The sequence below is a fragment of the Pan paniscus genome, chromosome 7 (genome assembly GCF_029289425.2).
Source record: "Pan paniscus chromosome 7, NHGRI_mPanPan1-v2.0_pri, whole genome shotgun sequence".
NCBI lineage: Eukaryota > Metazoa > Chordata > Mammalia > Primates > Hominidae > Pan > Pan paniscus.
This window is the reverse complement of record NC_073256.2, coordinates 152,100,185-152,125,982: the sequence shown is the minus strand read 5'-3', so window position 1 is coordinate 152,125,982 and position 25,798 is coordinate 152,100,185. Positions and strand designations below refer to the sequence as shown.

The window sequence follows — 25,798 nt, the reverse complement described above, 5'->3', positions numbered from 1 at the left end:
AGCCTCACAAGCTCCTCCCAAGATAACCCTTACTCATCTTCTTTTATAGATAATGAGATGGAAGCTCAGAAGATTTGGGCTTGCCAGAAGTCCAAGAGCTCATGAGTTGGGACAGCCGCAGAATTCTACCCAGGGCTGCCCAATTTCAACCCCTAAGCTTGGTGATATTGGGAGAGGAGGCTAGGTGGGGCCATTCAAGGAAACTTGAGTCCTGTGATGTTTGTTTCCTTTGTTGATGCACACAAAATAATTTAGGTCTCTAAATCATTTTATGTGCATCAACACAAAAAGTAACACTAGACTACAAGAACTGAGCTAAAAGCAGCACTAGACTACAGGAACTGAGATAATGACAAGGTGATTTCAGCCTTGGTATGTCAGTCCTCAAAGGGTCATGAGAGGAAGTGAGATGCCCCACGTTTACCATGAAGAGACCTTAATGGTAGCACAATGCAGAGCAATGTCCAGACACAAAAAAGATCTCCTGGTCTTTTTGTCTCTCTCTTAAGGAAACTTAACTTCATTGCTCAAATAATTGATGGGATATAAATTAAGCAGGATTGAAAAACCCACCAATCTCATAGACAATGACTTGGATAGGAGCCGAGAGATAGAGGTTCTGGTTGTAGATGTATCAGACCTGCCTTATGTCACCACCCATGATGCTAGGTTCATCAACTGATGGATTCCCAGGTCCATCCTGATTTGAGGTTAAAATGAATTCATTAGCCTTAGCTCCTCACTATCCGAGTCAGGGTACTCCCCACTGCAACCCCTGACCCAGCTGGGCCGTCCTAAGTTTTACCTGCAATAAGGTCCTAAAGATGTGTCCTGAGAATCACATGTTAGAAAGCTGCTGTATCACCTCATTACTCTTGGCTTTGTAAGACACGCTTTGACCTTCCCCACTTCTTGTATCCCTTGAACTTTGTCCTCCCAGCCCCCATGACTGAACACACAGAGCCCTGGCTTAAGTTTGAAGAGCAACAGCATTTGGGCTTAGGAAGCTGCTGCTTTTGACCAGCCAGCATCTTACTATTCATGCCAGTATTTTCATTCCCTCACTCCATTTATTTTCATAAGGTAATAATTGTGCAGAGTACAACAGAACTACATTTTTATTTTTTTATTATTTTTATTTTTATTTTCATTTCTTTTGAGATGGAATTTTGCTCTTGTTGCCCAGGCTGGAGTGCAGTGGCGTGATCTCGGCTCACCACAACATCTGTCTCCCAGGTTCAAGCGATTCTCCTGCCTCAGCCTCCCAAGTAGCTGGGATTACAATCATGCGCCACCACGTCCAGCTAATTTTGTATTTTTAGGAGAGATGGGGTTTCTCCATGTTAGTCAGGCTGGTCTCGAACACCTGACCTCAGGTGATCTGCCCGCCTTGGCCTCCCAAAGTGCTAGGATTATAGGCATGAGCCACCACGCCTGGCCAGAACTATGTTTTTACATTTTAAACAAAAGTTGGTCTAACAGCAGAACCTTTTCTTTAAATGAAAGCCTACGCAGAACCTCTATATACAAGCCAATAAGAGAACAATGGCTCAGGCCTGGCATGGTGCCTCATGCCTGTAATCCCAGCACTTTGGGAGGCTGACGTGGGAGAATTGGTTGAGCCCAGGAGTTTGAGACCAGCCTGGGCAACATAGCGAGACTTTGTATCTAGAAATAAAAAAAAATTAGCTGGGTGTGGTGGTACGCACCCCACTACTCAGGAGGCTGCGGTGGGAGGATCACTTGAGCCTGAGAGGTTGAGGCTGCAGTGAGTTGTGATTGCACCACTGCACTCCATACTCCAACCTGTGTGAAAGAGCAAGACCCAGTAGAGAGAGAGGGAGAGAGAGAGAGAGAATGGCACATGTTAAAAGGCTTTGGGGGACCTGGAGCCCAGTCTATGCAAACCTTGCTCTGTGCGGCTGTGTGGAAGCCATCACTATCAAATAATACTTAATTTTGCATTCCATAATGTTTGTATAACAAAGATGACAACTTTGTTGAAATGGAGCTGTCAGATGGCAGGCAGGGCCACCATGTCACACCCTGATATGTTTGGTTGCATCCCCGAAACCTCTGATATGTGAACATATCTACTTTGCACATGAAAGGTCGTCATGAGGGTCACTTATAACTCATGAAGAAAGGGCCAGTCAGCAGAGGGAAGAATAAACAAGGCCACCTGCAGTAGGTTGCTAGGGTGTGGTCGTTTTTATTTATTCTCTATCCCATCCCTTCTTCATTCCCTACATATGTACTTCCATTTTAGTAACTGGGGCCCATGGCTGGCTCCCCTCTCCCTGAATCTCGCTGTTGATGGACTTCAGTTCTAACATTTGGGACCCACTGAGCCTTGATCCCTACTCCTCGGCCATCTTTTAGGGCTGTTGAGACCCCAGTTTCCCTCCAGGACAAGTGGCTGGGCCTTAACCTTGCCTGCTTGACTCTTTGGAGCTGATGTCCTGCCACTTGAAATGATTCTAAAGTGTATATATCCATGATGGATTTACAGGTAATATTCAATAATGTTAGACTTTTTTATAAATTCTAAAAAATCCCAACTTGTGCTTTATTTTGTGTAACACTAGCATTAGTGAAAAATATATTTTAACCTACTGGGCTCATGGCGTCAGCTTTGCTTGGGTGGAAATGGTATAATAATGTCATAGTGAAGTATAAGCTTATATGCATTTAAATCTCTATTAGAGGCCTCATGAGTGATTTACTTTCATTTTATAACAAAAACAAAAAATGAAACACAATCCCACTCACTCAGGTTGCACTAGTTTCTCAGCATTTCACTTCTAGATTCAGGTATCAGAGGAGTCCCAATGGGAAGTCAAAAAAGGGAATAAAATTGAAAACACACACACCTACTTAAGAAAAAGCCAGTTGGAACTGCTGTTTTAATGGAAATACCAAATAGTCAAGTACTGTCAAAGATGACCATTTTTTTCCTTCATTTTGAATTTTTGTAAATAAAGTGTTTTGTAAAAGGAAATCTTCATTTGATTGGACGTAGGATCAGCTATAGCCTGCCCTCCAATCCCAGTGCTAGCCTCAATGCTGCTACTTCCCATGTGTAAGCTTTTGGGGAAAAGACTTCAGTGACTCCTGGGAGGATTTGGCCATGGCTCCAGTGTCAAGGATCACACAACCCTTTCAGGCTTAGAGGAGAGCTTGGGAGCTCTTGCTAGGAAAAATGCCCAGATCAACAAACTTTTCTATATAATTTTGGAGTGTTTTTATATCCCCCAAATCCATGGACCCAGATTTTTAAAACCCTCCTGTAAAATCTTTCCAACATTGACACAAAAAGATTATTAAGGCCCAACTCACAGTGACATTGGCCTGTGAAGGCACACAAACTGGACAGCCTACCCTAATAAATCATAGAGTAGGAACAGGTGACAAGCAGACACTTGCACCCACACTGAGCACAGAACAAATGGCAGGTGTGGTTCATGGCCCTGGAGACTGAGCTGTTGACAGACTTGAGAGGAACGGAGCAGCAAGTGTGGAGGCAGGACAGGGCTATGCAGATCTGATAAGAGGATTAGGTTACACTGCCCTTCCACTATTCCTAATGCCCTCAGACTGAGCAGCTGCACCAGCTCGCTCTTTCTCAGTTAGAAAACTCTCTGTCGGAGCAGTAGCTGTGGGCCAGCACTCCCTGCTCCCGAGCACCTGCCTTTCCCGGAACACATGGTGTTAGGAATGCCGCCCCTCTGGTCCAGTTCCTGCATGCTCTGCAAGACAGCTCTCCTCTCAACTCACAGGAGCCACCAGCCTAATTCTGGGGGTGGTAGTTTAGCTGCTTCTCCAGTGCTCCCCTGGCATCCCATCCACCCCTCTTTTACTGCACCCACCACACTGAGCCACGAGGGTTTGTTCATGCAGCTTCACCAAGATAACAAAGCCTTGCTCTGTGCGCAGTGTCAGGCACACTATGACTACTTTTTAAATGTTTGTGAAATGCTCACAACTGTGTGATATATGTGAGCTGAAAGAATGTGACCTATATGATGCATGCAGGATGCAGACACTCTGGGGAGCCCCAACATTCATGAAAGCATCTTTCCTAAAAATAAAGACTGGTCACAAGGGTATAGGAACAGCCTGAAGTGGAGGGAGCAGCCCGAAGCGATAGGAGCCGCCGGAAGTGGCAGAAGTGGCAGGAGTATCCTGAGGTTGTGAAAGCAGCCTAAAGTTGCCAGAGTATCCTGAAGTGGTGGTGGGAGTCACCTGAAGTGGGGGAGAGCAGCCTGAAGTGGCAGAAGCAGCCCACAGCAGAGGACAGACGGTGCCCCAACTGAGCATGAGGCAGAACACTAACAGCAGCGTCATGGCAAAAACCCCTTAATAACGGCGTCCTGAAGCAGGAGGGTAACCACACTCTCTAACCAGGGTGAGCTCTCGGAAAGTTTAAGGGTTTCATCCAGGGATCTCATTTTCAAAATGCATCCCACAGACCTCATGTTTGTTAGGCCTCTGTGCTTTTATTTTCTTTGAATTAAACCTTTTGGCCTTCACCCTGAATGAGAGGGCCTTTGAGGAGCTGGGGTGGCCGCAGGACAAAGCTTGTCCAGTAAACAGGGCAGTCTTGGATGATGGGAAAGGAATGTTCCATGCACAAAACATCCCTCAAGCCATCAAGTCATGTCAGGACAGGTGATGGCACGGTGACCTACCAAGGACGAGACAAAGATGGAAAACTGGGTTTCTCATAGAGGGAACTTCAGAGGGACAATCAAGAGACACAGCACTGCCTCCACCTGCAAGCAACCACCTTTAGCTAGTCATCGTCCTTCTCAGCCTCAGTTTCCCTATCTGTTAAAGGAAGGCATTAGAAGTTGCATGTGTATTTTACCCACAGGCCAGTTTGTTGGGGTGAATCTTATATGATAAGGACAATAGGTCCAGCAGATAAAGAAGAAGGATCATAAGTGGGGCCCAGGGCCTCGCCCATTCATCCCCATTCCGTCTCTGGCCTCAACACCCCAGGGGCAGGAAACTTTCTCAGGAACCCAGAAAACCATTGCATAAACTGCTCGTTTTACCCCAGGGAGTCTCAAACTCCAATGACCCCAAAAGCCAGATGGTCACCTAAAGCGTGATATTGGCTCATTTTGGCCGTGGAGGACTTGGGGACTTGAGAAGCTGTGCTTCTTCCCCAGGAGCGGTTGTTGCTGGACTCTGGCAGCTCTAGGAATATTGGCCCTATGTTCCCAGACCAGATATTTGCATGAAGACAGAAATCCAGATTTTTTCATTGAATTCACCTAATTTTTATAGCATTAGGAGATGATTTTTTGGAGCAGTTTTAGGATTACAGAAAAATTGAGTGTAAAGTATAGAGAATTTCCATGTATGCCCTCTTCTTGGCCTCAGTTTCCCCTCTAATGAACACCTTATATTAGTGTGGCACATTTGTTACAATTGATGAACCAATATTGATACATTGCTACTGACTAAAGCCCATAGTTCACATTTGGGTTCACTTTGAGGAATCTCCTGTAGATTGTGACGGGGTATACTGACATGTACCCACCATTATAGGATCCTACGGAATAGTCTCACTGCCCTAACAAGCCTGTGCTCTGTGTGCCCATTCCTCTCCACTCCTCGCACCAGCCCCTGGCAGCCCCTGATCTTTTTACTGTCTCTATAGTTGTGCTTTACCCAGAATGTGATGTTGCTGGAACTGTAAAGTATGTAGCCTTTTCAGACTGGCATCTTTCACTGGGTATATGCATTCCTTTCTGAAACGCTCCTAATTTTTAACTATTGAGAACTAATGGAAATTGTCACAAGACATTCAAAAGTAGAACTTCACCCTACCCCATTCTCTGAGTTGGATGAGTAGGTACCTTTCTCTTTCTTTCTACAACTGGTACTGGGAGCAGGGGTTGTTGAGGGTGAGGGAGAGAATCTCAGAAGTAGAGTCGGACAGGAGGGGCAAGTGGCTCCTGATAGGAGAATGGTCTTAGTTTCCCTTTTGGACTGGCCCCTTATGACAAGCCCCTTCCTCATCAGTCTGCCTGCCTTCTGGTCTCCCCTGGCTGCAGAACCTGCATCATCCAGCATCTTGTCTGCCCTTGCTTCTCCCTCTCCCCTCATCCCACTATGCTTGCTTCAGCGAGGAAAGCCACAGTAAAAAACCTGCAGAGCGGGCCTATGTCCCAGCTGTGCCCATGGTCAGGGCTTGCCCAGAAGCAGCGGGCACAGCCTAATAAGATTTAGCAGCCCTGGCTGTCAGCAGCAGAAGCCAGTGATAACTGGATAATATTTCATAGTGTGGGGATCACAGTTTATTTTTATACACATGCAATGCTCATGTAGGAAATGCCATGTTTGCATTTAAAGCCTGTGGAGGAAACCTAAGAGCCTGGGGTCAGGATCAGACAGAGCTGGGCTCAGGTGGCATTGCTGCTCCTGATAAGATGTATGATCCTGGCTAAGTTTGTACCCACTCTGGGCCCCTGTTTTCTCATCTACAAAAATAAGCATAATAATGCCTTCTCTGAGAGTTATTATGAGGAATGACTGTGACAAGTGCATTGCATACTGGAAACACTCATAAGTATGAATTCCCTTTCCTTTCTGGGAGCCAGCGGCCTGAGTTTCAGTTCCAGTTTTGCTATTATCTAACTGTTTTATCTGGGACTAGCCGCTGAATCATAGACACACAGGCCAATAACTGCCCTGCCCCTATTTCTTTTTAAACTTGTTATTGAAAACCCTTTTTAAAAAATTGAAAACCTTTTTATATACATTCAGAAAGTACACATACCATAGCTGTGCACCTTAATGAATTTTCAAAAACTAAGCACACTGTGTATTCCATCTGCTTTTGTAAATTAAGGTTTTTTTGAAACACAGCCATGCCCATTTATTTCTGTATATGTCTATGTCTATGGCTGCTTTTGCACTACAATGACAGAACTGAGTGGTTGAGATGTAGGCCATATGGCCTGCAAAGCTGAAAATACTATCTGGCCCTTTACAGAAAAAGTCTCCTGATTTCGGTATAATATTCCATTGTGTGAATATACTAACATTTATTTATACATTTTACTGTCGATGAGCAGTAGATTGGGTAGTTTCTAACTTGGGGCTATTATGAGTAACCTGCTATGAAGTTCTCATATATGTGTTTGGCGAAAAATACATATGTGTTTCTGTTGAGTCCATTCCTAGGAGTGGAATTGTTGGAACACAGGGAAGATGTAAGTTTAACCTTATTAAAAACTGCTAGTTTTCCAAAGTGGTTGCACCATTACCTCTCCCACATGCAGTGTCTGAGGGTTCCCCTTGCTCCATATCCTTCTGACACTTGCTATTGTCTGTGTTTATCATTTCAGACATTTTTTCTGCCCCCGACTTTGATGCTTCTCCTCTCTCTAAGCTATTTCTGTTTGTGCTTGGACACCTCCGGCAATAGAGCACTCATGGCCTCAAGGGGCAACCGTTTCATCTTTGGATACTTCTGATCTCTTAGGAGCTTTTCTTCATATAGTAGCCCTTCAGATGTTCAAAAAATCAGTGCTCATATTCCCACGGAATGCTATCTTCCCCAGGAAAAGAAACCAGAATATTTCTAGCTTCTTTAAAGTTGCTCAAAAGACATGAATTTGCATGCCTTCGTCATCCTGGCTGCTTGATGAATATGTTTAGTTTCTCTGGGCTTCAGGTCCCCCGTCTGTAAACTGAGGGAGTTCAATGAAAAGATCTTTAGTCATTTGAACTCCAATAATTTGTGTGAAATGTTGTCATGGGGACCCTTGAAGAGATGTCCGCACACATCTTTAAACAGGGGATCACACCAAAATGCTACTGTTAATGTCTACTGGCCACCTGCTGACAGTAGAGAATGGAGACGTTTATTTATTCATCTTCTCCTCTAACAAATTGTTCCTGAACACGGAGGATGTTCCACATGCTGCCCTAGGAATCCAGGATGATGGGACTGATAAAGGTCTCTCTTGTGACAAATTCATCTCTGGCAGGAAGGGGGAGTGGGGAAGTGGACTGTGTGCCTGGGCAACTCTGTAGCATCCAAGGGAGGCTGTAACTGTGCCACGTGCACCTTTAAAAGGCGAGAGTCATGGGAGATGTCGAGGTTGATGCAGATAACTGCAAGCTGCAGGGTAGCTGGCTAGCTAGGCAAGGGAGGAGTAGGTTGGGCCTTTGCCTGGTCACTGGGGGCATTGGGCCCGGGGCATTGCTCCCTCTGGAGATGAGGAGAGTGCAGGCTTCACCCTCAGTATTCCCCGAACTTCCTTTGTAGCAAGAAATTCCCGGGCCAGACTTCTCTTCTGCTTTCTCCCTGACACAAGTGGGAGCAGTGCGTAACAACCAAAGGCCAGGTCACCAAATCCAGATGGCAGGCAGACAACAGGCTAATCTAACTGACCCAAACACTGTCAAAATGCAAAGGCAGGGAGGAGAAAATGAAAATATTGGTCAGGTTTGCAAGAAGCCAGATTCCACTGAATCTAATAGGAGCACAGCTTTGAATATTGCAAAAGAAAAATCCAGTTATTGTGTATTAATTCATGTAAGCGTCAGGACAAGCCCATGGAGTGGATACTCTTAAGTTTTGTTTTACAAATGGGGAAACCAAGACATACAAAGTTTTAGAATATGCCCAGGACCCAAGCTTGTAAGGGTAACCAGCCCATCAGGATTACAAACTCAAGCAGTCAAGCTTCAGAGGCATTGCTTATAAGGACGATGCTATTCAGGTGTAGTAACAGGGAGCTGCATTTGGGAAGAAAGTCCTCAGTGGCAGTCAGAAGCGGGGCCTGACAGCTTGGCCAACTCTGGTGGTAGAATGGTGAGGTGAGGCCGAGGTGGGTGGATCACAAGGTCAGGAGATCGAGACCATCCTGGCTAACACGGTGAAACCCCATCTCTACTAAAAATACAAAAAAAATTAGCTGGGCATGATGGCAGGCGCCTGTAGTCCCAGCTACTCGGGAGGCTGAGGCAGGAGAATGGCATGAACCTGGGAGGCAGAGCTTGCAGTGAGCTGAGATCACGCCACTGCACTCCAGCCTGGGTGATAGAGCGAGACTCCATCTCAAAAACAAAACAAAACAAAAAAAGAATGGCGAGGTGGATGAAATCTCAGGGGCAGCCCAAATCCAGCCATCTTCCAATTTTACAGAGGAGCCTGGGAATGAGGGTCCCAGGGTCACAGAGTTTACTAAAGTAAATTGTAGTGTTAAGAGTGATGTAAAAAATCATCCTGGTCGGGCATGGTTACTCTGCCATTCAGGGGTCATGTCTATAAATTATAGGCCAGCGTTCTTTACAAAGGTATTAGTTAGAGATGAAGCTATTAGTTGGAAAAGATATGCATTCTTTCCTGATAGTATAATTCTCCTAAGAATATTTAAGGATTATTTTAAACTTTTGAATGTGACAATTAGTGTATAGTATATTGCCACAATTTCAAAATTGAAAATAAAAAGTCATATATTTTCTTTCACTTTCCATTAAAAAAAAATCCAGAATGAGTAACTGGAAAAAAAGGAATGAACTCTCCAAAGCATCAAAAATTTACTATAAGAGGAGAGAGATATGTTATGTAATGCATAATTTACTTTAAAATGTTTTAGCATAAACATTCTTATATACGTGTGTGCAAACTGATTTTAATATAGACTCTGCAATTTTAACATTTAGAAGCCTTGCTCAGAAATGCAAACTTCAGGAGTGCTGCTATAAGTTATCAAAACTTTTGATTAGATCCTTGGCTAATTTTTCACCAGTAGTAAACATGGTTTAGGATCTGGGGTTGGATGTGCATCTTTGCAGGCACACCTGTCCTGGTGTGGATGGATGCAGGAGCCCGCTGAGCCCAGCATGCTCACACCCTCCAGAGTGGTGCCCTGGACTTGCAGCTGGGGATTTTCCAGCCAGTCCCTCTAAGATTGCTAAGAAGATTAGCTAAACCCTACTGCTGAATTATTGGTGTATCTGCTTCACATGAACCTTTCATGATTTACTAGATAGTCTGAAGGGCACAAAGCAGGGCCTCACAGACGTTTAGGAAAACTTGCATGCCTGTTTCTATATCTGCTTGCGTAGAAATATTTTGCACAATTCCATTTGAAGTTTGCCTTCCCTGTACATGCTACCTAGCAGAGATTGCCAGCGGGGTCTTTCAGGCCCTCACCTTCCTCCCTGTGATCATGGAAGGCTGCCAATAGCCACCGAGACCAGTCAGTTGTGAAGAGTCAACTGGTTTAAGCTTGGCCTTAGGAAAAATATTCCATAAACTTAAAAAATTTAATATTGGAATCTCAAATTTTTAAAAATAGAATTGCACCACTGGTAGTATATCCAGGTGAGGTATTATAGATTTCAGGTACTCTTCTGCTCATTACTCACATTGTACCTGGTACAGCATGTCTGCTCAGTACCAGGAGACAGGAGCACCCAAAAGTGGCCTGTTTGCTTGGCCCATAGCTAATGCTAAAAGAACAAGAAATGTATTTTTGATAATGATATTTATCATTATGATAAGTAGATTAGGGATTGGCAAACTATAACCTAGGGGGCAAATCTCACTTCCTACTTGGTTCTGTAAATAAACTTTTATTGGCACACAGCCACAGGGTTTTATTTACATTCCCTTTGGCTGCTTTCATGGGGCAGAGTGGAGTAGCTTCAGTAGACACCCTGCGACCTGCAAAACTGAAAATATTTACTATCTGGCCCTTTACAGAAAAAGATTCCCCGCCCCTAACATAGATGGATAGCCTTAGTTTCTCATCTCGTGACTTCTTAAAAAAAAGCCCTATTCATTTTGAAGTCACAAAACTGGCTTGACGTGTAAAATAGGTGGTACTTTAAAAAGCATTATAATTTGCAGTATGTTTTAAAATTTGGTTTTATACTTCAGAGTTTGTAGAAATCCCAAAAGGGCAGTTCCATGAGAGGAGGAGAGACAGGGTCTTCAATGATCAGAGAGAGAGAAAGGCAGATAGAGGAGACAGCGCAGTGACAGGACCCTTTCCTCTGCCTACGAATGAACTTGCCCCACAGCCGTTCTTCTCCTCAAACACAGCAGTGTCCTGACCTCAGGACCTTTGCACCAGCCGCTTCCTCCATCTAGATCACTTTTCTCTCAGGTGTCCACCAGCCTGGCTCCTTCTTATCACTCAGGTTTCAGCTCAAATGTCGCCTACTTGCAGAGACCTTTCCTGCTCACCCACTCCAAAGATTCATTCACTTCACTTCCTGCAGACACATTCTAGAAAACATTACTCCTTGTTTTTTTTTTTTTTTTCCACTTCGAGTCACTCCTTAGATGAAATTATCTTGTGCTTGTTTAGTGTCAGTCATCCAGTTAGAGTGGGTAGCAAGGCAGACATGAGCAGGGCAGGAAAAGGTCTCTGCAAGGAAGGTTAGGCAAGCATCAGGTAATGGTCAGATGGTTGTTAAACTGTCTCTCTAAAATAATGATTGATCACAGCCAGTGCCAGGGAAAGGCAGTCTCTCAATAGATAGAAAATACCCAGCCCTGTGTGGTGGCTCCTACCTGTAAATTCCAGCATTTTGGGAGGCGGTGGATTGCTTGAGCTCAGGAGTTCAAGAACAGCCTGGGCAAAATGGCAAAATCCCATCTCTACCAAAATACGAAAAAAAAAAAAAATTTAGCCAGGCATGGTGGCATTCACCTGCGGTCCCAGCTACTCAGGAGGCGGAGGTGGGAGGACTGCTTGCTGCTTGAGCCTGGGAGGTGAAGGTTGCAGTGAGCTGAGATCGCAGCACTGCACTCCAACTGGGGTGACAGAGTGAGACCCCATCTCAAAGAAAACCCTCCAAACCCTGAAGCTGGTGATCAGCAACTTCCCAATAAGACCTCAGGAGTTGGACTCAGGACTTGGGTGAGTGGGCTCAAGCACGTGCACTAAGAGGCAAATTGGTGGCGTTCAACTGGTATATATGACCTTCTTCTAGGAACACTCGACTGGTAAGGGGAAAATGCCTCAAGTGAGCATGTGCACAATTTCAGTAAACACACTGCACATGCAGCCCCTCCCCGATGCTAGCAGGCCACTGCTCATGCAGTCAGCTTGCCTGAAGGAAAAATCAAGGGAGGAGAGATGAAAAACCCTGGAAGCATGCCAAGGCATAAAACCCCAACTCAAAGGTCAAACAGGGCACTTGAATCTCTCAAGTTGCCCGCTTGGCCCTCTTCCAAGTTTACTTTACTTCGTTTCCTTTCCTGCTTGTCCTGAGGAAGGATCCTTCCTCAGATGAATTCTTTCCTTTGAGAAGCAAGAATCACGTTGCTGCGGACCCATATGAATTCCCCACTGTTAACAATTCCAGACCCCATGAAAGGAGGACTCTTGTCTGTTTCACTCACATTGTACCCACAGACCCTAGGCAGTGCCTGGCACAACATGGGTCTTAAAGGAGAAGAATGAATTAATGGAATAAGTTAATGGAATGAGTCCACTAATTAATTCATTGATAGAATGAATGAATGAATTGAATGGATTGATGAACAGTTAACCGCCACACGGTAATTACTGAGTCCTGGGTCTTTGCTTCTTTCCCAACCCAGCCTGGCTTCACAGTGGTGAGCTGAAGGCAGAGCTTTTCCTGTTTATAGGTGCATAGGACCAATGACTTAATTAACTTACCAAAAAGGGCTCTGGTTTGCCCATGCCACTTTCTTTAACTCCTATCTAGTTGCTTCATTCATTCAATATGTATGGGAGGCCCACTTGATATAGTTTGGCTCTGTGTCCCCACCCAAATCTCACGTTGAATTGTAATCCCCAATGTTGAGGGTGGGACCTGATGGGAGGTAATTAGATCATGGCGGTGGATCCTTTGTGAATGGTTTAGCACCATGCCTTTGGTGCTGTTCTCGTGATAGAGTTCTTATGAGATCTGGTTGTAGAAAAGTGTATAGCACCTCTCCCCATCCCTCTCTTGCTCCTACGCTGGCCATGTAATATGTGCCCATTCCCCCTTCATCTTCTGCCATGATTGTAAGTTTCCTGAGGCTTCCCCAGAAGCTGAGCAGATGCCAGTGCTATGCTTCCTGTACAGCCTGTGGAACCATGAGCCAATTCATCCTCTTTATAAATGGCCGAGTCTCAGATATTTCTTGAAAGCCATCTGAGATCAGACTAATACACCACTCTTTGCCAGGCACTTGAACTTGTGCCCTGAGGCAGCTTACAGTTCTGAGGGAGAAAGTAGTTAAACGAGCCATAACGATATGTGGGATGGGGCAGTACAGTGTGCCCAGGAAACAGGCAGGAAGGATGGTAGCCTTAATCTGCAGGGTTGGGGAAGCCTTCTCTGTGTAGGTTACCTCCAGCCCAGAGAGCTGGAGGGAGATCTGCAAAGAGGAGCAGGGGTAGGAGCAGCTGGGGGGCTGTTTTCTCAAGCAAGTCCCCAGGGAGTTGCTTTAAAGAACCTGCAGAGGTGCAACTGCAACTGAGCTTGCGGTGGAGAGCACAGGTGGAGAGGTGAGCTTGGTTGCCAAGGACTTCCATGGGTGAGAACTGCTTGGACTTCAGTCAGCAAAGGGAGAAGCGCTTTAACTGGGGAGTGTGGGGTGAATTCCCCCACAGCCCACGGTAATCTTGACTCTGCAAGGGGAAGGGAGGCGAGTTTCTCCCCCTTGCTATAGACAGCTCCCCTTTGAGAGCTTCTAGCCTGCACTGTGTAACTTGACTGGCAGGTAACATAACTGATAGAATGATACCCAGGGCAGGCTAAAGAGGTTCTGGGACTTTTAGTGACGAAACCAGGAAAGGCCCAGACCACCCGAGACCAGTTGGTCACCTACCAGCAGGGCTGCTGTTCAACCCATATACATGAGTTATGGCCATGGTGGTTATTATACTAACGAAATCTTTCCCTATTTAGTGATTTAGTAAATAGCACCTCCTTAAGCCCTGGCCCTGTGTCCCCATACTCTTGGCAGTATAGCCCACTGGCCCCAAACTCCTAGGACCTTCTTTCTCAGCTTCTAAAATTAAAGGAGTAACCCCTGGCACATCAGGGGCATGCGTTCTTTCTGATTAGCCAGTGTCCATGCTGTATCTATTGACAAATGTCACCCTGGGTCACCTGTGTTCCATTGTCCTTCCTTCTGCTATGCCTTGACTGGGCTTGGAGCTCACTGCATCTCCCTGCCTCTCAAGATGCCTACCCAATAATTTACAGGGCAGCTGCCATCACCCTCCAAGATGGTGACCAACGCACAGTCCCAAAGTTTCTTTACATGTCCACCCTCTGGAGTTCCTATGCAGATGGCACCTGAGCCTGCTTATAGAAACTGGCATAAGATTCTGCATCAAGAGATGCCCACCAAATGCCACCCCTGACTCCTAAGAATGGAAGTGAATCAAGTCTGGCTCTAAAGTGTAAAAGTAGCTGCGTAGGTTTTTGTCCACGTAGATAGCTTGAGGCAGCATAATGAAGGAAACTAATCCATCACCTCTTTTATGTGAGACACTGTTTTTAAACAATGGGCAATATTTGAGATTTCCATGGACACTTTATTTTCAGGGTTATCAATTTTCTCTCAGCTGTTACAGCAGCATTTCTCTCTGAGCCAGTTACTGCGGGAACTTCATAAATGTGCTTCTGAAGAAGGGTTCTGCTTGTCCACCCTGTTACAGGTTGAAATGTGTGTTCGTCAAGTTGTTCCTCATGCAGGAGGTTAGGGAGGTGACTGATCCCGGAGGCTCAGCCCCCCATGGTCCCAGTACAGTGAAGGGGTCCTCAAGGGGTGTCTTCAGGTTGGCTTCAGACAAGGGGAGACTCTGGCAGGAAACCAGGAGGGCAGGAGGGGAGTACGGTCTGGGCATTTATTCCTCAGTCTCCTTCTCTAAGTCGTAGAGTATTGGTGGTCCGTCTTGCTGAAGGTGGACTCCTCTGCACAGGCCCTGTCCTGGCCCTGGGTTCCAGCGGGCACTCCCTCCGCATGCCTGCAGGCCTGGGGTGAGGGGAGGTTGCAGAAGGGCTGCATCATTCCTCTCTGACCTCCCGAAACCCTGCCCACACCTTTGTAAAGAGCCCCTTCATTAAATGCTCCTCCAATTGCCCAGCTTGAGGGTGCCCTCTGCCTCCCGCTGGAGGCCTGGCTGCCAAGGAGCTGAGGTGGAGCGATGTGATAAGAGGGAGGTCCCAGGCGATCCTGGGGGATGGGGATGCTGACAGTGCTGCCTGCAGTCAGGCAGCTCACAGGAATCCCTGTTACTCCAGGGATTGGAGCAGTGTTCACGTCTGTTTCTCAAGGCTTGTGTACTATTTTTCTGTGACTGCTGTAACAAATACCGCAGACTGGGTGGCTTAAGCAACAGGAATTTATGTCCTCACCATTCTGGTGGCTAGAAGTCCAAGATCAAGGTGTCAGCAGGGTTGGGTTCATTCTGAGGCCTCTCTTGTAGAAGGTGGCTCGTAGATGGCCACCTTTTCTCTGTGTCTTCTGTGTGTCTCTGTCCTAATTTCCGCTTTTTATAAGGACCCTGGCCATATTGGATTAGAGTCCATTCATGACCTCCCTTTACCTTAATAACCTCTTTAAAGGCCCTTTCTCCAAATGCAGTCACATTTGGAAGTACTGGGGGTCAGGATTTCAACATACGAGTTAAGGGGGGCACAGTTCAGTCAATAACACGTTGTAAGCCCCTCAAGGTCGAGGACAGTGTCCTTTGCAGCTCCATCTCCAGGTGCCTGATTCCTGCCCTGTCACTCAATGCTTATCCTGCGGTGTGACCTTAGACAACTCCCTCCCCTCCTCTGCTTCCTCATCTGCAAAGTGAGAGGTGGGCTCTCAGCATGTGCTTCAGTGATTTTGAGACACTCGAGGTGACACCACGGATCGTTTCTTATTTGCCTTTTGGACCAGCTGTGCTACATCTCATGATCCAAGCAGCTGTCTTGGCAATGTAAGCTGCCAGTCACGAGGGCCTGGCCAGGTGAGAGCTTGTACACAGTCCTCTTTTGTCTTTGGTGGAGGCTGCCGGGAACAACTCAAAACAGCCACCTGAATGATGCTGGCCAAGAGAGCCACCCTTGAATGCGATAGGGCAAACCCGGTTTTCTTATACTCTTGCCTCCCCTTATGATAAAATTCCCCTGTGCCTGGCATGCTATTTCTCGCCTAGGCTGTCCCTTCTGCCTGAAGCACAGTTCCCAGGGACTCTCCACCCCTCTGAGGTGTGCCTCCCACATCTTCCCAACTCCTCGGGTGGGCTCTGTCCCCTTGCCATTGCTCCAGAGCTTTTTTTCTCCCGTGAGTGGTGTGCTGTATGACACTCACCTTGTTAGACATCACTTCCTCCACTGGGCTGTGAAATCCGGATCTGAGGACAGATCCTGTGGCCTCACCTGTGCCTCTTTGGAGCACACTTTGGGCACCTGGTGGGCACTCCACAAATGCTTAAGGAATGAATGAATGGCCTGATCCCTTTTTCATAATGAAGTCCTCCAAATGTTATTCAGTGAACTTGCTGACAGTTTTTTAAATTTTCCTACACCAAATTGTCAGTTTCTTACCAACTTCTTCAACCGTGAGGGCTGAAGTCATCTGCTGGGAGAGGGCACAGGGAGGTGAGTCCATCCCTGCTGCTGGCCTGCAGGAGTCCCCTGTTCAAGAGAGAAGTCAAGTATGTTACAAGATATGGTACAATATGTAAGAATCATGGAAAGGGGCGATGGGAGCCATTAACTTGCCTGGGAAGAAGGAGGGTTTCACAGAGCAAGGACATTTGGTCTGAGTTTTGAAGGATGGAAAGGAGTCCAGCAGGTAGAGAAATATGGGTAAAATGTTCTAGACACATGCAGAGGCTCAGAGTTGTAAGAAGGCTTGGCATCTCTGAGAAATGGCGAGCCGTCAGGTGCAGCATGGCTTGTCTGGTTTGAGATGAATCACGTATGTGCACTATAAACACCCGAGTGTAGCTGCCTCCACTCCCTGTCATCCTCTTCCATCAACCTGTGAGCTCCTCGGTTTGAAAGGCATGCATGAGAATTCTGTTAAGACAGGAATCTTCTTCCTCTTACAGCAGCATCAGTGGTGGAGGCTAGGCAGAGGCTGGCAGGTGCAGCAGTTGGCACTGGTAGAAGGAAAGGAGCTGACCATTTCACATCGGGCCCGGGTGCTCAGCAGCACGCTGACTGGTTGCTCAGCAGAAACCCTGGGACATGCGGCCCGTCCTGGGTAGAACACAGGCCAGTGGAATGAGTGGGCCAGGCAGCTCAGGGCACAACGTTGTCACAACGGGGCTTTCTTTCCTGTGGTTGCTCTCACCCCATACTTCTCACTAAACACACGTAGGGCTGGCACCCTCCCTGGACAAGTGGATGATAGAGGCACAGCAGAAAGGCCGGGATGGATGAGCTCATGTTTCCAGGCCCCAGCTTGCCGCGTGGTCTCACAAAAGTCCCTCGGCCCCTTTTGTTCTCTGTTCTTTCATCTTTGGGAGGAGGCTTCTTATTCATGCCCTCCCGACCCTACAGGATGGTGTGAAGGCTATGTGAAATGAAGGGCATGGAAAACTCTAGAAGACTGGGCCCATACCACCATTATTATTTTATTCCGTTTGATTTTTACTCACTTTGGCAGCAGCAAGAAGATTCACTCCCATAGCAGCTACCTCTGAACTCTACGGTGTATGTGGTCTGACAGTAGCACAGGTTAACTGAGAGCAGAACAGAGTATTTGCCTTCGGGATTCTTCTGGAAAATGCCTGCTTACTGCCAACTGCGGTGCTTTCTGCAAGGTGCCCTCTTGCGGCCAGGCCCGCCCTGGATCGTCCTCCTTGGCACCGTTTGCTTCTGTGGCTTCCTACTTTCAGAAGGGCCTCCTGGCTTGTCTTCCGTGTTCCAAATTCTCATCACACTTCAGATCTCGGCCAAGTTTCTCTTTTTTTCTTCAGTAAACTTTCTTTGGTTGAAAGACTCTTGGAGTCCAGCCAAAGGTCTGTTTATCTCATTCCCCTTTTGCTTCTGGGGAAGTAAGCTTAAGACTACATCCTTCCCCCAAATGGACTCATCAACTCTCAAAACCCTCCCTGAAACTGAAATTTTAGCTTCCCACAATACTAAGTTATCTTTTGCTGCCCAAAAAACGACTCCCACACTTAGTGGCTTAAATCAACAACTGGTTATCATGTTTTGCAATCCTATGGGTTGACTGGTTCAGCTGGGTAGTTCTTTTGCACAGTGCAGGGTTGCCGAGGTCACCCATGTGGCTGCATCGGCTGGGGAACAGCTAAGATTGAATGTCCATGAGGACTCCTATCCTCTGGGTTTTCTCTCCATGTCCTCTCATCATCTGGTAGTTTAGCTTGAGCTTCCTTACAGCATGGATGCTGGCTTCCAGAGGCGGCGTTCCAAAGACCCGGTGTCCAAGTGCTTATCAAGTTTGTGCTTGTGCTGTTTGTGTTCCATGGCGAAAGCAAGTCACATGGTCAATCCCAAAGTCAGTGTCAGAGGGGATTACACTAGGACATGATTACAAGGAGGCATAGTTCATTGGGGGCCACCATTGTACAGACTGTCTAGGTACCTCTCCTTTCTGTTGGCCTTTCCAAAAACGGCTGAAAGAGTGAACATTTGCCTGGCACCGGGGTCTGGGTGATTTAGGTAAAGAGACCACCAGTTTCTCCTTTCTGCAACGTCCTCTTCCCCTCTGCACATTCACAGCTGGAAGCGATGGTTCTGTGTTGCGAACTCCCTTGGGGGCTTTTTTTCTGCCTCTGTTACTGCACTGAGTCATTTCCAACCAATATTAAAATCATGTTTTATGTCTGTTTTTAGCTGAAGTGAACCATCTAGTGTCATTGCCACTCCCCACCAATGCCCTTTTACAGATGAAAGAACTGAAATCCAGAGACTTTAAGGTCACTTTTTCGAGTTCTGCAGCTAGCTGACGGCAGCCCTTAAATCAAACAGCACCCTGTATGTTGGCTGTCACTCTCGCTGCTGCTGCTGCTGGGCTTCTTTGGTCCCCAAAGGGGCTGAAACCACTTGATTCACCCCCACCCGTGGCACTCCACTGCATTTTCTTGTCTCATTTCCCTTCCACCAACCCCTGATGTGGGGCTCAACACCTTCATTGCCCAGAGAAGGGAAGCACATTGCAGATAAGTAAGTTGTCCAAAGTCAAAGCTACTGAGTAATAAAGTCAAAGCTACTGAGGACCAGACCTGGAGATTGGGCTTCCAAATCCTCCCCCTTCTTCTCTGAAAAGGCAGTATATGCATATGGTTAAACATCCCAATATTTCAAAAGGATGTTCAGTGAAGTCAGTCTCCCTGTAAGCCAGATCTCCAGGCCCAGACATTGTCTCCAAAGCTGTCTGCTCTAGCCGGTTTCTTTCCACATTTTCAGCTTTTCTGTGCAGGTACAACCGTGTTCACAAGCGACAGTGTGCTCCCGATGCTGTCCTGCACCTGGCTGTTTTCACTCAAGGATGCACTGCAGAGCACACCCCGGGTCTCTGCACGTGGCACTCTCATTCTTTCAAACCGCCACGTCATATTTCCCCGTATGGCTGAACTATCCGTTTAACCAGCCCTCTAGTCATGGACACCAGATGCCATCCTTTATTTGAAATAGTTATTCTCTCTTCTGAACATCCAAAGCAGTGCTGTTTATGTGACAGCTACAAATAAATGCTTAATTACGTATTATTCCTTTTCCTCAATCCCTTACTCCATCTTTCCCTCCCTCTACCCCTTATCCTTTTCTTCAGCAATGGTTTATTGGGTCCCAGCTGTGCACCCAACAGTGCTAGGCTCTGGTAGCTCTCCTGGTTTTCCGTTTCGTTGCTGGGATCCAAATCCCACTCCCTGCCCCTTTTTTCATGGCCCTGTTACTCTTATTCATAGTTGATTTAAAGAAAATTGGTTATAAATATAGTCACCCTTCTCCTAAACTATTTTTTTTTTTGAGACAGGTCTTAATCTGTCACCCAGGCTGGAGTGAATGGCGTGATCTCGGCTCACTGCAACCTCCACCTCCTGGGTTCAAGCAATTCTCCTGCCTCAGCCTCCCAAGTAGCTGGGATTACAGGTGCATGCCACCACACCCAGCTAATGTTTTATATTTTTGGTAGAGTTGGGGCTTCATCATTTTGGCCATGCTGCTCTTGAACTCCTGACCTTGTGATCCTCCTGCCTCGGCCTCCCAAAGTGCTGGAATTACAGGTGTGAACCACTGTGCCCGGCCTTTCCTAAACGATTTAAATACAACTGATAAATCAAAACTTAAAACTTTCAAAATAAAATTTTCCTAAACATTTACACAGTCAAATTATCTTGTTTCAATGTAACTGTCGAATGTAACTTCGAAATGCTTCAAATACCTTAAAATTTAACACAAAAGTTTTTACTGCACCCATACCTAAACCTACTGCACACATACCTTAACTTTGTAAAAACAGTTGTTATTACACTGGACATGGAGGCTCATGCCTGTAATCCCAACACTTTGGGAGGCTGAGGTGGGCAGATCACTTGAGGTCAGGAGTTCAAGACCAGCCTGGCCAACATGGTAAAACCCCTTCTCTACTAAAAATACAAAAATTGGCTGGGCATGGTGGCAAGCGCTTGTAATCCCAATTACTTGAGAGTCTGAGGCAGGAGGCCTGAATCCTGGAGGCGGAGGTTGCAGTGGGTTGAGATCTCACCACTGCACTCCGGCCTGGGTGACAGAGCAAGACTCTGTGTCCAAAAAAAAAAAAAAAAAAAAAAAGAGTTAGCTGGGCGTGGTGGCTCACGCCTGTAATCCCAACACTTTGGGAGGCCGAGACAGGCGGATCACGAGGTCAGGAGATGGAGACCATCCTGGCTAACATGGTGAAACCCCATCTCTACTAAAAATACAAAAAAAAAAAAAAATTAGCTGGGTGTGGTGGTGGGCGCCTGTAGTCCCAGCTACTCGGAAGGCTGAGGCAGGAGAATGGCATGAACCCAGGAGGCAGAGCTTGCAGTGAGCCGAGATGGCACAACTGCACTCCAGCCTGGGCGACAGAGTGAGACTCCGTCTCAAAAAAAAAAAAAAAAAAAAAAAAAAAAAAGAGTTGTTATTATTGACTTGACCAATTTCTTTGTCATCTCTACAAAACATATTTTTATACTTTTTCAGGACTGCCCTTATTGGACCACAGAGAGAAAGATGATCTCCTTCCCAGGTGCACTGAGTGGCAGCCTTGGGCCTGGACTGGTGGGTTCTTGGTGGCAGCGGGCATTTGCTGGTGGGGGCTCCCTCAGACCATTTTCAACTATTATGTCAACAGGACTTACAGCAAGTTCTTGCAATCTTCACTCCCACGTGCATGAAGTCTTGGGTCCATGATGTTCTGCCACAGTTTACAATGACCTTCATTATGCATCATTAGCATTTCATTAACATTAGCAGGGCCATATAGCAGTTTAATCTATCAGCTACTCCCTTAGGACATCTGGCTAATCCATTAACTTCCAACATAAATTATTGAACCCCCCTTTTAGCTGGTTATTTATGAGACCACTGGTCCTGACCTGCCCTTCCTGGTTTTGGCATGGTTCCTAGTCTTCTGGAAGTCTTTGACTTACTCTTAGTAAACTTATCTGCCCCTCGAAACTTACACAAATATACCATTCCATAAACAGACATACAGAACTTCAAGTAAGAAATAGGACCCCATATCTACCAAACCTGTCTCTTTACTAAAATATCCTATTTTGACCCTTTCTTTGAATTGTAGTTTTGTAATTACACAGTTATATGTCTATTTTTGCATATACAATGTTAACTTTTTATCAGTAAAGCCGCATGGCTCAACTTGTAGATCAACAACCATAGATCTACAGTTGTTGTGATATGCAAATTGTCACTGCCTCTTCCTTTGTCCTTTCAGCACTAACCCAGCATTTTTGGAAGGAACCTGGTTTTCTGAGAATAGCAATATGTTTCAGGCCATTCTGATGTTCCCTTACTCCCACACATGGAATTAGCTTCTTTGAAGGGGCCCTGGCTACTGCTAATGAAAACCACTCCGGAGATTAATACTTGGATACTGAGAGTACACACAGGTGTGCACAGGCAGACCGGGGATGTGATGGCACTCCATGGCCACTGGAAAGACAGGTGGAAAAGATGCTGTTTCCTAAGCTTGTAATTATGTTCATAGTGAGATTGCTCATGTAGTTCTAGCATTACTACATCCTTCTCTTTTATATGATTTTTAAGTGGATTATTTTCTACAATGTGCCTATTTAGATTTTTAACTGTTAAACCAAACTGATTATTCCCACCTCTGATTTTATCATTTTATAGATATATATGTGTGTGTGCATACATATGCATATATATATATATGTGTGTGTGTGTGCATATATACATATATATATATATAAATTTTAGGGACAGGGTCTTGCTTTGTTGCTGCCCAGGTTGGAGGAGTGCAGTGGCATGATCACAGCTTATTGCAGCCTTGAGCTCCTGGGCTCAAGCAATCCTCCAGCCTTGGCCTCCCATAGTGTTAGGATTACAGGCATGAGCCACCATGCCCAGCCAAGATCCATTATTTTGAGGTCGCCTGTATGTATCCTTTATCAAAACCTTCTTTCAAGAAAGCATCCTGTGAAATTATGTCCCTAAATTATTGTTTTCATGTAAATGTCTATTTCTCATAAAGATATTGGATATAATGATAAAATTATTGACACGAATATATTCAGTTGCGCAAATTATATTTCTTATATAACTAAATGCCATTTCATGTCGATAAATTTATTGACACAAATTAATTCACATACTAGCTTCAAGAGGCCAACTGCCACCAGTGGGCAGCTGGGAAGCTGCTCTCTTCTAGGAACCATCACCGAGGCAGCTTGCCATTAATTATATACTTTTGAGTGATTTACATCCAATTCCACAAATGTGTCTTCATTAATTGAAGGCATTCTGAAATATTACTGGCAAATAGAAAGAATAGAGATGTTTGCTGATTGAAAATGTGCAAATCACATAGGCCGTGGAAGAGCCAGCTGTGGACTCATCTCTCCATTTACGAACCTGGATTCCCCCATAGAAAGGGGCCATCTCTTAGTCATTTCCATCTGCCTATGGCCAGGACAGTTTCCAGTAATAATAGGTGCTCAGTAACTCTTCTCTGAATGATGAATGGGTAGGAGGAAGAAAATGCCATGGGAATAGTGGAGAAAATCATAGCTTTCCAAATAATTAACCCAGAACCATCATCCACAGTCCACAATTTCTTCTTTTAATTTGTCTTCAGCAGTCTGAGGTAATTGGGTTTTGAGACAAATTTTAAATTGTTTCATTTCCAAAATTCGTTTGGTCACAACATCTAGGAGCAATTCATCTGCTAATCAATAAACAACATTTAAATGCTGCTGTGAGAAAGGCAAACCGGCACAAAACCAATACTGTCAGCAACCCAGAACAACTCTAATTTCCTGACAGAAATCGATTCACAGCAAAATAATGATTATTGTAAATATTTATAGTTCTAAAAGGAAACGCTCATCAATGCAGCTTTTTGAGCAGTTCATTTCCAAATAAAGATTCTGATGGGCCCCACCTAGCCATGTATCTTGTGGTGGAGGACGTGGTGGCTGTGAAGCGACTCTGTGGCTGTCTTGGAACTGGCTCTCCTGGAGGCCTGGGGGGCAGTTTGGGTACATTTTAGATGTGGTGGGGAGAGGAACACTGGGCATGGAGAGGCGAGGTCCACACCTGGCTCTTCACTATTTTGCTGTGTAATCTCAGAAAGCCATTTGATCACTCTGAACATTCCATTTTCTCATCTGGAAAAGGACAACAATCATATTGCCCAACTTAACCTTCCAGATTGCGAGGATGAAATGAAGAAGGGGGAGGCTATATCTGTGAGCATATATTTAACAGACTGGACAACTTTAGGGTCTTTTCATGGTTCCGTATTTCCCAAGAACAGGGTTAAGGAGCAGGCGGGCAGTCTCCTGAGAAATCAGATGAGTCATCCTGAAGCTCAATGCCCAAGGGAGTTTTCCTCCTAAAAAATAAGTGACCCCAGAACGAAGTGTTCATTCAGTAATATGACTATGCAACAGGCGCTGAGAAAACAAAACAAAAGGACCTATAAGGGCTGCTCAGGAAGCTCAGTCTAGTGAGGACGAACGCTGTGCAAACAGAGAAGTGGAGGATGGAGCTAGGCCAGTGCGACCAGAGCTGCGGGAACGTGAAGTGTGAGCTTCAGGGATGCCCGAGAATTTCATGTTGAGCAGCAACCAAAGAGGGTTATTCCAGGAAAAGAAGAACAGGCAAAGACTAGCATTTCAGGGGAACCATGAACACAAATCAGTTTCCCAAACTTCAGTCTCCTGAAGTCTGCTTTTACACTTTTTTTTTGGGGGGGTGGGCATGTCTTTGCAGCATGTACACCATTTTAAGTTGACTGATTTTTGAAAATGTAACCGAACAATTTAAAAAGAAAACTTTATATGACTACTGTAAGTGAAAAACGTTATTTGTCATAAACAGAAAATGACCTTAGAACATGGACCACATCAACTCATTACTCATGAAATAAGTAACTGTCAGGCTCAGTTTGTTTCTGAGGCTAACGGGGTGACCAAGACAGAGGTAAGAGAGGGAGATAATGACAGATAGGAATGGATGCTACGTAGAAAATATGAAGTGTCTTGGAGGGTTACTTTAGATGGGTTTCGGGGGTGAGGGTTAGGGGCTGGAAGATATCATTTGAGCCGAGGACTACAGTGTTGGAGCTAAACACCTTAACATCAAAACCAAAAACAAAGTCATTAAATTTCCACCGGACTCAGCTGCCTGCCGAAGGCTGTGCCACAAGCAGAGAAATGAATGAGCGGGTGTTGGAGGCGCGCACATCCAGCGCAGACTTGTTGTGGGACACAAAGAGACGAGAGAGGAGGAAATCGTCTTGTCACGTGTGATCTTAGGCCGCTCAGTGCTCTGTAGCCCCTAAAACCCAGCCGGGTGGCCCAAAGGAAAGCACCCCACGCTTCGGGAAACGCCGCAGCTTTGAGCGGGATGCAGGTTGGGAGCACCCCGATGGACACATCAGTAAACTGAGAGCAAGAAAAGTTAATTCGCTGCCCCAAGTTAGGTAGTGAGAGGTAGAGCTGGGACACGAAGCGCACCCAGAACTCTCCTTGCACGCCCAGCTCGGCGGCCCCACATGCCGCGGGTCTAGGGTCGCGCTAGCAGAGGCCTGGCACAACCGCCAGACTCCTGATCCCGAGATCCGCGCTCCGGACCTCCCGAGGGCCCCTCCCTGGGCGTGGCTCAAAACGCGGCGCAGCGGAATCCGTGAAGTGGGATAAAAAGCACGGCCTCCGACTGCGAGCATGCGCGTTAGCTCGGCCCTGCCGGGCCGCGCTCGGCGCCGGGGGAGGGTCACCCGAGGCGGACGTCCGCTACGCAGGCGTCTGCGCCCCGTGGGGAGGAGGGCGAAGACTCCATCCGCCATGTTGGATGCCGCAGATTCGCCATAACCTCGCCGGCTCTTTTCTTAAAAAAATAAAAATAAAAAGCGAAGCGTCAGCAGGGCGCCCCGCCCCCTCGGTCGGCACGGGAGGGGGCCCGGAAGAGCCCGAGGCTTTTTTTTCCTCCGCGGTGGGGCGTTGCCATGGAGACGCGGGCGGCAGGTGAGCCGGGCTGGGGGTTGGGGTGAGACGGGGTGGGGGTGGGGCGCGGCGCGCGGAAAGCCGTTTCGAGCGTCGAGTCGGGAAGCAGTGCGCCGGCCGCCGGCCGCCGGCCGCGGAGGGAT

At 46.4% G+C, this 25,798-nt stretch overlaps 1 protein-coding gene across 2 annotated transcripts in view; it reads left to right on the top strand.

The window, feature by feature from the left end:
* ZFAT (zinc finger and AT-hook domain containing) overlaps nucleotides 1–25,798 on the top strand; it is a 321,691-nt gene that overhangs the window by 62,126 nt on the left and 233,767 nt on the right. For both annotated transcript variants that reach the window (XM_063606918.1, XM_055116972.3), the window contains exon 3: nucleotides 21,148–25,676. In XM_063606918.1, coding sequence (XP_063462988.1) covers nucleotides 25,658–25,676 — 19 coding nt within the window. In that variant the 5' untranslated portion in view covers nucleotides 21,148–25,657. The remainder of the gene's footprint in view (nucleotides 1–21,147; nucleotides 25,677–25,798) is intronic.